Source organism: Bos javanicus, chromosome 5 (genome assembly GCF_032452875.1).
Source record: "Bos javanicus breed banteng chromosome 5, ARS-OSU_banteng_1.0, whole genome shotgun sequence".
NCBI lineage: Eukaryota > Metazoa > Chordata > Mammalia > Artiodactyla > Bovidae > Bos > Bos javanicus.
In genome coordinates this window covers 67,653,802-67,669,183 of record NC_083872.1, presented here as the reverse complement: position 1 = coordinate 67,669,183, position 15,382 = coordinate 67,653,802, and the positions used below count along the sequence as shown (strand labels likewise).

Sequence of the window (15,382 nt, the reverse complement as noted above, 5' to 3'; positions counted from 1 at the left end):
CTTCTTCATGTTTAGTCTGTTCTGGTGTTCCCTACTCCGAGGACCTAAATTTAATCCAGAAATCATTCTCATCTTTCTGTTGGAAGTCTGATTCTCTTAAAATGTAAGGAATTTGTGGCTGTCTCATTTAATTCCTTGATTGGGTGAGATTCCATTATATAAACTATGAGTATTTCCCCTTGAGCTGTACATGGAATGTTGCATAAGGTATGATTACAAAGACCCCTGTGACCCAACTAAGAAATGAGAAAATCAAGTTGCAAAAGTCACTAAGAAGATAACTACTTGCTTTTAAACTGCAAGATTCCTAATGGAGATGGGAAAACAAAAAATGATGAACTAAAGGATTCACTAAAACCGTACTAGGCTGAATGTTTTCCATCTGGGATCTCACTGGATTATTAAATGAAAATCCATTTCAAGTAGATGCTTTTTATCCCAAAGATGGGGTGAGGTTCTGATAAGAGGCAGAGCTGGTATTTGAACCCAAATCTTCTCTATTCTGTAACCCTTCATATACTTTCTCCTTGACCACATGTTTCTTCAGAAAGCAGTTTTGCAGTGAAGTTTTAGAAAAATACTGTCTGCTTTCTTCTTACAAGCTGGTGCTAGAAACTTACCAGTTTCAGAATCTGTGGAGGAGGAAAGGCCTCCTTCCATAGTTTGTTGGAATTGCCCTCCCCAGCCCCCTACGTCTTCTTTTTGTGAAATGTCTCATAATTAAAAACTAAAGATTCTATACAGACACAGAGGCTTTTCAGTATGAACCCCATTTCCAAAAGTGGTTATTATGCATGGATGTGCTTAGAGAATTAGATTTTTGTAGTCTTGACTTTAATTGCCCTGTCTAGATATGCGATTAAGCTTTTGTTCTTTGTTTCAAAATGACCAGTCAATGGAGTTGTGTAGTTTTAATTTTATCTGAAGTGTAGTTGGAGAACAGGCAACAGAGCCTAAGGCTTTTTCCCCCTTATCCTTCTCAGTTACTATGGCTATTACTTCAATATTTTCAGATCTTATTAAACTCCAGGAGTGGTATGAAATAACATTATGTGATGGCCAGGTTTACAAGGACAATGTGGAATTTTTTCTTTATTAAAAAGATGTAATGCAAAGTGGGAACAAAGATCAAATTCTATTTGTGCCTTTACCACCCGACACCAGCTCCTTCCCCAAGACAAAGCATGTATATGTGAATCTTGTGGCAAGTTGAGGAAAACATAGTTTAATATAAAACTGTAGGTCCCTGTCTGGAACATCTGTTACCATGGCAACCGATTTAAAAGCCTGGAAGACCAAGCTATTTGGGCAACTTAACTATATGTTTTTGTAAGTATGGGAACTAAAAATATTTTAAAAACAGACACAAGTAGATCCCCATTCAGCTGACCTGGTTGACACTGAAGTAAGGCATTGCTGTGACAACTGGAGGGATTACACAAAAGAATGTGGTTAAGGAACAACAGCTTCTGCCAGGAGACAGTCGGCACCATGACTGTCATTTTCTCAACTGCCTTCAGGGAGATGGTCAGCTGGATGAGGCTTACAGCCCCCCTGCTAAACAAGTACAACGGTACCATTAGCTTCATCTTCTCTGCAGCTGTCAACCACAGATAGAGGTGCAAACTAACCATTTCCAGGGTGCAAACACAGAAAAGAGAGAAGTGAATTTTCTCAGAGAAAGACAGGATGCCCCCTGCCAGTGGCTCCTATTCCTAAGTATATTCAAAGTGAGTCTTTGGTGGGAAAGTGATCTAGAGATTTGGTCTTATCGACACATTCATTTGGAACTGCAAATTCACCCAAATTATCCCCTTCTCATCAGAGGCAGTAGGTTTAAAGTAGGAAAGAAATAAAGGTTTCCAGTCACTTATAGCCACCAGGTTGAAATTCTGTGAGCATTGTAGTTCTTCAACACATATTGGTGATCAAGTTAACTGAGGAAAGATCACAAGAGGGAGATGAAGCATCAGGCTCAGGTGTCCTTCCTTCTGTATCATGTGTGGACTATTTCATCTTCTCAGAAATTTCATTTTCAGAACCAGCAGTTGGACCAGACAATCTCTTTCTTTGAGAATCTTTTCATCATCCTGATGAACTTTTCAAAGAAGATTATATTACTTTAGAAATCAAAGAAGAGTCCAGTAATGAGTTATGAGCCAGTCCAGGTTTGATGCACGATACTGGATGCTTGGGGCTGGTGCACTGGGATGACCCAGAGGGATGGTATGGGGAGGGAGGAGGGAGGAGGGTTCAGGATGGGGAACACATGTATACTTGTGGCGGATTCATTTCGATATTTGGCAAAACCAATAAAATATTGTAAAGTTTAAAAATAAAATTTAAAAAAATCAAAGAAGACATAAATAACCTGAATGCATAAAGGATTTTCCTAGATTATTAATTTATTCGATGTATGTGTATGAATGCTGAATAGAGTCTGACTTTTTGCAACCTTATGGACTGTAGCCCACCAGGCTCCTCTGTTCATGGGATTCTCCAGGCAAGAATGCTGGAGTGGGTTGCCTTGCCCTCCTCCAGGGGATCTTCCTGACCCAGGGATTGAACCTGCGTCTCCTGCAGCTCCTGCATTGGCAGGCAGATTCTTTACCACTGAGCCACCAGGGAAGCCCAAATTTATTTGATAAAGAGATACATTAGAAACAGCCTTGAATCTGTGAGGAATTTCTAAATGAAGGAATGCCAATGGGTTCAGATTGAAGAGGGAAGTTGCAACCGAATTTCAAAGGTCTACTGACAAACATTCCCCTTAAGCAAGAATTGATTTTTTTTATGGGAATGCATGTACTACTGTGTACCCAAGGAGATATCAGAGGAAATATTCAGTGTTCAATTTCCAAATGCTTACTTTACGTTTTGGTCTTGTTTTTTTTCTCATGTGCACTGTGTTTCTGTTATTTGCATAACAAGAATGGTGGCTATTGAGTTTAAAGTCCACTTTTTCCTGGTCCAGAGAACATGTCAGTTCTAAAACTGTGGAGATTTGAGTCCAAACATTAGTGAACTAAGGCAGGGGTGAAAAGTCTTTGACTGACTTTTGAAAAACCCTGTTTGTTTCCAGTAAATGTCTTATAAATGTCAAAAGCCTTCATACTCAAAGGAGGTCTGTTCTAGAAACATCACTGATACCAACATCAAGTAGACAAAGAAGAATCTGTAGATCTTGGATTCTTAGTAAGTGAAGTTATTAGTATTGGAAAGTTAAAAGAAATATTGTACAAGTAGATGCTTGAAATGTCTCCAGTTTAACTCCTAGATACTTATTCAGAGTTTGACAGGATCTCCTCTCTAAGGAGAGAAAAGGACAGAAAAGTTTATTTTTAAGAGGAAAATCAGTGAAAGTAGAAGAGGACTCTCATAGAGGGGACAAGTGGGAGAGAGATTTGACTTCTCAGTGTTTCGAGGACCAGAGGAAAGGGCAGCAGAGGAAAGGTGCCTAAGAGAGTTTATTTGAAGGAAAAGACTCCTTCAAAGACTTCTAGGAGAGCAGAAAAGGTATGTCTTAATTTTTTTTGTTTCATGTGTATAGCACAGTGGTTCAGTTATACGTATACATACATACATATACATATATAATACACAGTTGGGAAGATCCCCTGGAGAAGGGAATGGCTACCCACTCCAGTATTCTTGCCTGGAGAATTCTGTGGATAGAGGAGCCTGGTGGGCTACAGTCCATGGAGTCACAGAGTCAGACACAGTTGAGCGACTTTCACTTTACTTCATGTTTATATATATTCTTTTTCAGATTCTTTCCTCATCTAGGTCATTACAAAATATTGAGTGCTATATAGTATGTCCTTGTTGGTTAGCTGTTTTATATATAGTCATGTGTATATGTTAATCCCAAGCTCCTAATTTATCCTCTCCCGCACTCCCATCCCCCCTGCCCCATTTCCCCTTCGGTAATCGTAAGTTTGCTTTATATGTCTGTGAGTTTATTTCTGTTTTGTAAATGAATTCATTTGAATCTTTTTTTTTAGATTCCACATATAAGTGATGTCATATGATATTTGCCTTTCTCTGTTTGACTTACTTCACTTAATATGATAATCTTAAATCCACCCATGTTGCTACAAATGCCATTATGTCATTCTTTTTAACGGCTGAGTAATATCCCGTGTGTGTGTGTGTGTGTGTGTGTGTGTGTGTGTTACACATGTGTGTGACCACATCTCCTTTATCCATTCACATGCCAACGGACATTTAGGCTGCTTCCATGTGTTGGCTATTGCAAATAGTGCTGCTATGATTATTCGGGTGCGTGTATCTTTTCGAATTACAGTTTTTTTTAGATATATGCCCATTATAAAGGAAGAAACCAAACAACCCAATCAAAAATATTTTCTAGATATATGCCCAGAAGTGGGATCGCTGGATCAAATGGCAGTTCTATTTTTAGTTGTTTTGTGAAATCTCCATCATACTGTTCTCCATGGTAGCAGCACCAATTCCCACCACCAGTGTATGAGGGTTCCCTTTTCTCTGCATCCTCAACTACGTTTGTTATTTGTGTTCTCTTTGATTACAGTCATTATAGCAGGTGTGAGGTGGTATCTCATTTTGGTTTTGATTTGCATTTCTCTGGTGATTAACCATGTTAAGCGTCTTTTTATGTGCCTGTTGGCCAGCAGCATATCCTTTTGGGAAAAATGTTTATTCAGGTCTGCCCAGTTTTTAATCAGTTGTTTTTTGATGTTGAGTTGTATAAGCTGTTTATGTATTTTGGATATTGGATCTTATTACTTATTTCTCCCATTCAGTGTGTCATCTTTTTATTTTGTCAATAGTTTGCTTTGCTGTGCAAAAACTTTCAAGTTTAATTAAGTTCCATTTGTTTAGTTTTGGTTTTTTTTCCTTTGCTTTATGAGACAGATCCCAAAAAACATTGCTTTAATTTATGTCAAGGAGTGTTCTGCCTATGTTTTCCTCTAGGAGTCAACATGACTTCTTATGCTGCCTTAGGAATGCTGCCTTAGTAGTCTTTAGGGTACCCATCTCTCCAGTTACCCAGTTGGGTAATTTCAGATGTGCACAATGTTGCAGAACAGAGGTTTCAAATGGATGCCAGCATTTGATACAGATGTATGTAGTTTTACCCACATAGTGTTTTAAAAGTTTTTGAATTATTGCCAATTTAAAAAATAATTCAAGGGATTTCACTTAGAAATCCATATTTCTGGCGTAGCTGAGGATTAGATGGGGTCCATGCTCTTCTATTTGCTGCAGTTCTTGTTGTTTTAATCCTAACTCTGTTCCACCAGCAGGGCTGTTTTGGTAAAATTACTTAAACTCCAGAGCTGGTAGGTTTTCTGTTTTTTTGTAGAGTGGAGAGAATGTTGGGTTTATAAAATGATTGCTAAGGTTAGTGGATATCAACTAAAAGAATGAATGTGGAAACACCCAGCAGAATTGGAGGGTCCAGTAAATATCAGTTTCCTCTTTTACCTTCTGTTCTTTTTTCCTATTATATAAAATAGACACCTGTTACTTGGTCATAGAAACAAGGTGAGCAATACAGTTATTTTGACAACATATGCAGTAATAACCAACATTCTCTGCTTTGATGTTTGATGTCAGTTCACTCTAAAGTACAGAAGTGCTAGCTAGCACCTTCTTGACAGCCTGTAAACAAACTCAAAACTTCAGTTTCTTTTCACAGGCTCCCTGTCTTCACTTGGCACCTCTCTCCATGGACTGTGAACTCTTTTTAGTCAGATTTAACACCTGCCCTGTTTACTCTTGTTCTTAGCACTTAGGGCAACACATGTACTAATAGGAATTAAGTACATATTTGTTGAATGAATGATTATGTGAAAGGAGATAATTATATATAGATAATTATGCACATATAATTATAATACATAATTAATATTATCAGGTAATTATATAAAATTAAACATAAAATTATATAAAATCAAATATCAAATATAGTTAATCTATCATATATTTATGTTATAGAGAATTTAAGTATATAATTAAACATAATTATAGAAACACAAAATATATATCTGGGAGAGAAGTAGTGCACATATAACTAGAAGGGCAATTTTCATTTTGAATTATATGAAAAATTGTTTTCTATTCTTTAATGTATTCATGGTGGCTTAATTCATTTCTTTTTTATTTTTCTTTTTAAAATATAATTTGTAATACATGGAAAGCATATAGGACAGTGTCTGACACATAGAAGATGTTTATTTGTTTATTCAAGAAATTGATCTACATTGTTCTAATCACAAAGCACGGTGATTTGAATGATTTGTTTAAAAAATGAAAATTCAATGTATACCAGGATGGAAATAAAAAATGTGCACCTAAAAATATAGTTACAGGATGGAGGGCTGATAGATTTCGGCAGGAAGAAGCCAGAATGGAACAGTCTAGGGCTCTATTCGCCAAATTGGAATGTCAACAATAGTGTTTTCCTGAGAACCTCCTCTTCTTCAGTCTGCTAAAGTCCTTGGGTGCCTCACCAGCAATCTGTTAACTTGCCCGTCTGTGCTGTCCAGGGCGTGCCAATGTCACAGCCCACAGAGTTGTCATCCCCGTGTGACTGTGAGACCTGAAAAGCAGGTATGAGATCATCAGTCAGTTCTCTCCTTGCTTTGCAGAGAAATGGCAGTATGGGTGCACATTTGTTATGGATAGTGGCTGACATTATCTTCTTGTAAAAATCTAGGGGAAAATATGTACGCCGGATTTTATAGTATGGAAGAGAGGTTAGAGGAGAGTTTTCAAAGTGGGGGGAAGATGAGCATGTGAAAATATGAGTGGAAGTTTTAAAGGTTACCATACAGATTCTTGATTTTTAAGAGGGAATTGTCTATAATGACTGGATTTCCTTTAAAGTAGAATGACATTTTTCCCTTTCTCAACAGAAGGTTCTGGTTTTCTTTAGAGAAGACATTTCCTGGTGTCACAGTTGCCCATCTAAAAATTGTACCAGACCTGAAAGATGAAGGATGCTGCCATGTACATCCTGAAAATGGGGTTTCTTGACATAGCACTTGGCCCTCAGCCCACTGCTATTGCTTCTGAGGACTCTTCTGTGATGAGTTTTAATCATTCATTCCTGACTGAAGCTTTATCAGGGGCTTCTCACAGTCTCAGAAGCTGTTGCTCCTGGGTGGTAGGTTCACAGAGATGTCTGAATCTGAGATTAGGAAAACTTAGGACATGTAGGGGGGCTTCCCAGGTGGCAGAGTGGTATAGAATCACCCTGCCAATGCAGAAGACCCAAGAGACTCAGATTTGATACCTGGGTTGGGAAGATTCCCTGGAAGAGGAAATGGCAACTCACTCCAGTATTCCTGCCTGGAAAATTGCATGGATAGAGGAACCTGGTGGGCTACAGTCCATGGGATCGCAAAGAGTCAGACACTACTGAGCACACACACACACACACACACACACACATACACTCACACACACACTCACACACAGGGACATTTGAGGGGCAGGAAGAGGTGATACGTTTTTGGTTATGTGTGGAAAGCATTTCTTAAAACAGTTCAGTTTGAAATTGTTGCCCCGATTTCCTTTTTCCTTTTCATGATTAAGTTTTAGTTCAAAGGTTTCGCATCTGAAGAAAAAAAATTAGCTCATTACTGTAAAACAAAATCTTTCAATTTGTATTAGTAGTAACTGACATCAAGATGTGTAGACATCATGAAAAATGGAAATTTCGTCTCCCTTTTCTATTCACCATTCGAGGAAGAAAATTTTCCAATGGCTTGGGTTGGGGAAGAGATCCTACACATCTTGAGCTCTTTGGAGACTAAATACTTGGAAGGAAATAATACTGTTTTTGATAAAGATAGTTGCTTACCAATGAAAAATGATACTGGTCACATATAATCCACTGTTTTCTTGCTAAAGAAATGGATTAATTCCTTTTCCATTTAATGGTATGCATTTGTATTCTCAAATTTAAAAAATTATAGCAATATAGTAACATTTCACCCACTGATAACATGGATCAATGTAGCATTTCTCAAAGTGTGTTTTGTGGGCATACATGAGGTTAATAGATGTTCAATGTAAAAAAAGTCTATGTTTAAAGTTTGGCTAAGGTTAAATGAGGTCATAATGGTGGATCCTAATACAATCTCATTACTGTCCCATTAAGAATGGAGTGGGACACAGGGAAGTACAGAAGGAACAGCATGTGAGGACACAGCAACAAGGAGCTGAAAGCTAAGGAGAGGGGTCTCAGAAAATAACAACCCTGCTGCACCTTGATTTTGGACTTCTAACCTTTAGAACTTTGAGAAAACAAATTTCTGTTGTTTAATCCAACATTGGCTAAGCCAGTGTACATTGCAACTCACGAAGAAGGAAGCTGCCACACTGGTTTGGCCCCCTGACCAATGATCTGCATTCTTCCTTTGATTTGGAGGCAGACAAATCTGGCTTGGAATCCTTTGCTACCCCAGGCAACTCACATGACCTCTTTGAGCTCTGGTTCATCTGCAAAATATGTCTGACAGCACCTGTTAAATGGTTTTGTGGTGAATATTAATGAGATAATACACATAGAACACCCAGCAAGAATATTGCATTGAGACTAAATGTTAATTTAAAATTTATACCTTTATCCTTAGTCTTTGTAGTTAGGGGTCTATTGTGAAACACCCATGTGCACTGGAGTAGGAGTTAGAAGAAGCAGGTAACCTGACTGAGTAATCTTGGTAAACCTCTTAACCAAGAAAATGATGTTCCCAATGTCTTCAACTTCAACAACAATAACATCTTCCCTCTTTTGTAGAGCACTTGAGAATCAAGTTAGTTTTAAACCTGTTATGGAAATTCTCAAACATCATGCTATTGTATCCACAGATTCTTCAGTGTGCATCATTCATTGATAAGGATGTCCATATCTATAGCTAAATTTACATCTCTCTACATTTATACATCAGACCGTACTATGATTCATGGTGTTGTTATTTAGTCGCTAGCTAAGTAGTGACTTAGCTACTTAGTAGTTGTTGTTCTTGCCTGGAGAATCCCAGGGACGGGGGAGCCTGGTGGGCTGCTGTCTATGGGGTCGCACAGAGTCGGACACGACTGAAGCGACTTAGCAGCAGCAGCAGCAGCAGCTAAGTAGAGTCAAACTCTTTGTGACCGCATGAATTATAGCCCACCAGGTTCCTCTATCCATGGAGTTCTCCCAGCAAGAATACTGGAATGAGTTGCTATTTCCTCCTCCAGGGGATCTTCCCAAAGGGATCAAACCCACATCTCCTGCATTGCAGGCAGATTCTTTACTGCTGAGCCACCAGGGAAGCCCATACTATGATCATACATAACAAAATTAACAATAATTCATCAACACAGTGAAATATTGGTTCCCATTTCTTTTTCTCAACTTGTCTTAAAAAATGTCATTTTATGTTTGATAGGATTGAATCAAGATTCAAACAAATTGTACACTCTGAATATGCTGTTATTTCTTTTATGTTCTCTTTAATTTTGTGACACCCTCCCTTACCTCTTCCCTCCAGCCCATGCCATTGTTTTGTTAGAGAAAATTGGTTATTTATTTGTAAAATGTCCCACATCCTGGATTTCAGTGATTGCTTCATTGATATACCTTTTAACTTGTTCTCCCAACCTCTATATTTTTGGGAACAGTTGGTGAGATCTAGAGGTTCCATTAGACATTGGCACATTTTTTTAGGGAAGGTACTTCAAAGATGGTGCTATGTCCTTGTTACATCATATCATGAGGCATACTAGTCACCCCCTTTTTAGATATTTTAAGATTGATCAATGAACACAGATGGTGTTAACATGATCCTATCATTGTAAATTCCCCGTCAGTCATTCGCTAATAACTTTAACATCCATTTTTAGTCATTTTTAGCATTAATTGTAAAAGCAATCAGCATAGCCCCATTTTTGCATTGAGTAACAAGCTGGCAATTGCATAATTTTATCATTCCTTTGGCACTTATTGGCTACAATATTCCTATAAAGAAGAACTTTCTGACATCAACTATTTGGTTACCCAGGACCACAGGAAAGGAAGGCTAAAACATGTCCTATGGTTTTACTCATTTAATGAATATCTATTGTGACCCAGGAATAGTGTTAAATGTTGAGGACACAACAGCAATCATATCTGCCCTCTACTGTTAGGAAGCCTGAAGTGAAAGTCACTCAATCGTGTCCGACTCTTTGCAACCCCATGGACTATACAGTCCATGGAATGCTCCAGGCCAGAATACTGGAGATGGTAGTGTTTCTTTTCTCCAGGGGATCTTCCCAACCCAGGGATTGAATCCAGGTCTCCTGCATTGTGGGTGGATTCTTTACCATCTGAACCACCAGGAAAGCTCTGGACCCAGTTGGGAAGCTTGTGGGCCTAGTAATGCAGATGAGTAAATAAATGATTGCCATATTGTGTGAAATATTATATAGTACTTGGTTCTGTGGGAGTCCTTCTGGGATTGGGTCTTATATTATTGTTTTTAATCTATTTTGTATAGTGCATTAATTTGTTAGAGTTGCTGTAACAAAATACTATAGACTGAATGGACTAAACAACATAAATTTGTTTTCTCAAAATACCAAAGACTGGAAGTCCAATATCTAGGCGCAGCAGGGTTGTTATTTTCTGAGGCCCCTCTTCTAAGCATTCAGCTCCTTATTGCTGTGTTTGCACATGGTCTTCCCTCTGTAGCTCTCTGTGCCCTGATCTATTCTTAAAAAGACAGTAATGAGATTGGATTAGGATCCACCATTATGACTTCATTTGGGGAAACAGTGGAAACAGGGTCAGACTTTATTTTTGGGGCTCAAAAATCACTACAGATGGTGACTGCAGCCATGAAATTAAAAGACGCTTACTCCTTGGAAGGAAAGTTATGACTAACCTAGATAGCATATTCAAAAGCAGAGACATGACTTTGCCAACAAAGGTCCGTCTAGTCAAGGCTATGGTTTTTCCTGTGGTCATGTATGGATGTGAGAGTTGGACTGTGAAGAAGGCTGAGCACTGAAGAATTGATGCTTTTGAACTGTGGTGTTGGAGAAGACTCTTGAGGGTCCCTTGGACTGCAAGGAGATCCAACCAGTCCATTCTGAAGGAGATCAGCCCTGGGATTTCTTTGGAAAGAATAATGCTGAAGCTGAAACTCCAGTACTTTGGCCACCTCATGCGAAGAGCTGACTCATTGGAAAAGATTTTGGTGCTGGGAGGGATTGGGGGCAGGAGGAGAAGGGGACGACAGAGGATGAGATGGCTGGATGGCATCACTGACTCGATGGACGTGAGTCTGAGTGAACTCCGGGAGTTGGTGATGGACAGGGAGGCCTGGCGTGCTGCGATTCATGGGGTCGCAAAGAGTCGGACACGACTGAGTGACTGATCTGATCTGATCTGATGGGCTTCCCAGGTGGTGCTGGTGGTAAAGAACCCTCCTGCTAATGCAGGAGACATAAGAGACAAGGGTTCAATTCCTGGATGGGGAAGATCCCCTGGAGGAGGGCATGGCAACCACTCCAGTGCTCTTGCCTGGAAAAATCCCATGGATAGAGGAGCCTGGTGGGCTAAAGTCTGTAAGGCTGGAAAGAGTCGGACACGACTAAAGAAACTTAGCAAGTGCACAACCTTAGTTATATCTTTAAAGGAGCCTTAATTATATCTTTAAGGGGATTATCTCCAAACACTGTCACATTCTGAGGTAAAGGAGGCTAGGACCTCACCATATGAATTTTGTGGGGACACAGTTCAGCCCATAATATAAAGTTGTTGTTCAGTTGCTGAGTCGTGTCCAACTCTTTGCAAGCCCATGGACTGCAGCATGTCAGGCTTCCCTGTCCTTTACTCCTGGAGTTTGCTCAAATTCATGTCCATTGAGTTGGTGATGTCATATAACTGTCTCATCCTCTGTCGTCCCATTCTCCTCCTGCCTTCAATCCTTCCCAGCATCAGGGTCTTTTCTAATGAGTGAGCACTTCGCATTGGGTGGCCAAAGTTCTGGAGCTTCGGCTCCAGCATCAGTCCTTCTGATGAGTATTCAGGGTTGATTTCCTTTAGGATTGACTGGTTTGATCTCTTTGTAGTCCAAGGGACTCTCAAGAGTCCACACAGTTCAAAAGCATCAATTCTTTGGCACTCAGTTTTCCTTATGGTCCAACTCTCACATCTGTACATGACTCCTGGGAAAACCATAGCTTTCACCATATGGATCTTTGTCGGCAAAGTGGTGTTTCTGCTTTTTAATATGCTATGTTTGTCATAACATTCCTTCCAAGGAGAATAAGGAAAGGCCGAGTATTTATGCATTGTCTCTTTCACTAGTTTCAAGCCTTTTCAGGGAGCAGGAACCTTCTATTACAACTCATAAATTCCTAATACAGTTCTAGTAAATTTCTAGTAAGAGGTTTCTAGAAAGTTAAATCACAATAGAAAACATTCATTGAAAGCTTGTGTGAAGGAGAAAATGGTATAACTCTTGTTTCCTGGGCACTTACTGTGGATCAGGCTACGTAGTTCACGTATGTTATTTCAGCTTCAAAAGGACCCACAATTAACTTTTAAGGGAAGTAAGAGATGCTGACTCATCTGGGCAGTCATAAGGACTAAGTATAGGATGCAAGATGTGAATCCACAGCACATGGTTTTATCACAATATTATGCCACTCATGATATTTAGGAAAGTGTTTTATAAATGGTTGGCCTTCATAAAAGGTTAGATATAAATGCAGTTTGGTGGAAATAACATGGACTCTAAGGGTCAAAATGGCCTTTATTTAATTCTCAACTCCATCACTCCTCACTGTGTGGTCTTGGACCCTTAGTTTCTCTGAGCCGCAGTTTCCCAGCCTAGAAAATGGAAATAATGATAACGTGACTTAAAGGATTGCTGTGAGCATTTGAGAGGCTGTATACAAAGACCTTAGCACAATGTCTGAAAGATCAGATTCTGGGTGATAACTACTCTTCCCGTCTCCTTACCATCCTTCCTATGTTCCTACACTCAGTGATTTTTCTTATTTGGTGACAGGTAGTTACCACAAAGGAATGAAGATAAAGAGGGTTTAGTAACAGATTACATTATTACAGCAGATCAAGTTTGTAGATTCATTTATAAGTTCATACCCACAGCATGTATCTTGTGCCCTCTATGTGTGAGAAAATGGAAAAGGCCCTGTCTACAGGGAGCCTGACCTCAAAGGGCTTCACTTCTACGGGAAGATTGATGTAGACGTGTTTCTAGCAAGTTAAGTGCCAGTGCTTTCCATTCATCTATTTTCCAAAATGGCCCCAATGTCATGTCATACGATACAAAGATTATCACAGAAGCATAAACCAGACAAACTACCAGTGCCATGTATTTCCTTTTAAATTCATCTTCAGTTAATAAGGTTGAGTGAATTTTTATGTTAAGCAAATAAAAAATTTCATATATAAAAAATAGAAATACATGTTTGAAATCTCAGTAGAATTACCTAGGAATATAATTTTCCATTTGTTATCTTCAGAAGAGTTGTTGAGAGTTTTGACTTCATTCGGAGTGCTCATTTGCTAATTCTTTTTTGGCAACTCATTAAATTTTAACTAGATGCACACTCTTTCTGCTCAACTTGAGGGGGAAAAGCGTAGTTTAAATATCTGTCAAGTCCGTCATCCTTACTCATAGAAATGTGCCTAATTGTAAGCCTCGAAATGCTGATCTGCTGGGAGGAATGCCACAAATGTCGCCCAGCGAACGTGCACATGTAGAAATAGTGGAGCCCAAATCTCCCCAGAAGTTTCCTGGTGCATTAATACTGAAGGGCTTGATTTGGAAATTTCCCATTCAACCCTACTAAAGAGTTGGGGGTTGGGTGGGGAGAGAAAACCCACTTATCTTAAAGATTCATGATTCAAGCGCCTGATAGAAGCTGCAGTTTCCATAGCGCTGGGCCCTAGATTTCCCTTTAATGTAATTAAGCCTCAAGATTTATGAATACAACAGGCCAGAACTTGATCCGTGTTCATTTTCAATTACCGCAGTGAAAGGGCTCCATCCAGATGTCTCTATTTACCGCGTTCAGGCAGGCCGGACCGAGGGCTGCGGGGGGAGGGCCCACAAATTGTCACACTTGTTAATTCTTCACAGAGGATACTCAGCCGAGGTCCTGGCTTTGACCCTGTGACAAAAGGCCGGGGGCCCCCGGGGCAAGGGCGTCAATGCTTCCAGGGACAACACGGTGACCCACGGGGGTCACTCTCTCGGCTTTGTAGGTATTTGTGTAAGAATGGGGTCCAGTCCTTATTTTTATTTTTGTTACAGTTCTGGGAGCATCCAAAGGAAAAGCCTGGCTCTGATGTGAAAGACAAACATATATAATGAGAGCATCAAGTGTCCCCTGGCAACAGTAACCACGAGAAAATGCTACAGGGGAAATACACAGTATGCAGTGACCCACATAATCGGGCCTATTTGGGAAGCATTGTTTTATTTTTCTTTTGAAGGGTGACGTGTGTGTGTGTGTGTGTGTGTTTTCTTTTTAATGTTCCCAGGTCTGCAATTTAGTTTTGTTGGGAATATGGGAACACAACGTCTTTTCTCTTGCTACAGTTACAGTCCTACTTGTCCTATAAGCACCGAATACCCACCGAATACCCACCTGCTAGCACAGCCTAAAATATTCCATTTTTTCCCCTTTATTTTTTTCCTTGACAAAATTTCTGTGCTTTCCATGACCATTCTACAGGTTTCTTAGGCGTGTGCTAAGTGCTTTCTTACACTAGTGTGGACGTTTGCATTGAGGTATCATTTTAAAAGGAAAATCCCACACAAAAGCCTGAGAAATAAGAGCTCAGCGGGAGACTCCGAACCTCTAATGAAATGTACTGCATCCGTAAAAAGCCCCAAATCCTACCCCACACTTTTCCTCTGCGGCGTGTGTCTAGCCCATCATTTTATTTTCTCAACTCACAGACCAGAGTCGTTACTTTGTGAACGAGAATGAATTGGGATATGGCTTTTGTTGAACAATAATTGGCTGTTATATTAACATGTGGCCCAGTAAAATGGAATTGTTGGCCAATTCTCTTCCATTTCAGAAGGTTGTTTCTTGAAAGTACTGCAAATCTCCTCCTTGATTAGCCCCTTTAAATCAATTTTGGGTTTTTCTTTTTTGAATCATGGCCTTTACAGACCTTAAATTCATTTCGGTGAATTTAAAGAGATTTGAATAGAACAAGGGATTGTTCAAAAATAGAGCTTTCACTCAGACATATTCCATTCTTGTGCTTCAGAGGAACACTTCTTTTTTTCCTTTTTTAAGAAATGATTTAATAATTCAACACCAAATCTAATCAAGTGTGTTATACATGAATTTTTCCCTCTGGCTCTAAGGC

At 39.5% G+C, this 15,382-nt stretch overlaps 1 protein-coding gene across 1 annotated transcript in view; it reads left to right on the top strand.

The window, feature by feature from the left end:
• Window positions 1–1,491: 1,491 nt before the first annotated feature.
• Window positions 1,492–15,382, top strand: part of C5H12orf42 (chromosome 5 C12orf42 homolog) — a 174,497-nt gene continuing 160,606 nt past the window's right edge. The window contains 1 exon segment of the mRNA XM_061419064.1: window positions 1,492–1,573. Coding sequence (XP_061275048.1) covers window positions 1,492–1,573 — 82 coding nt within the window.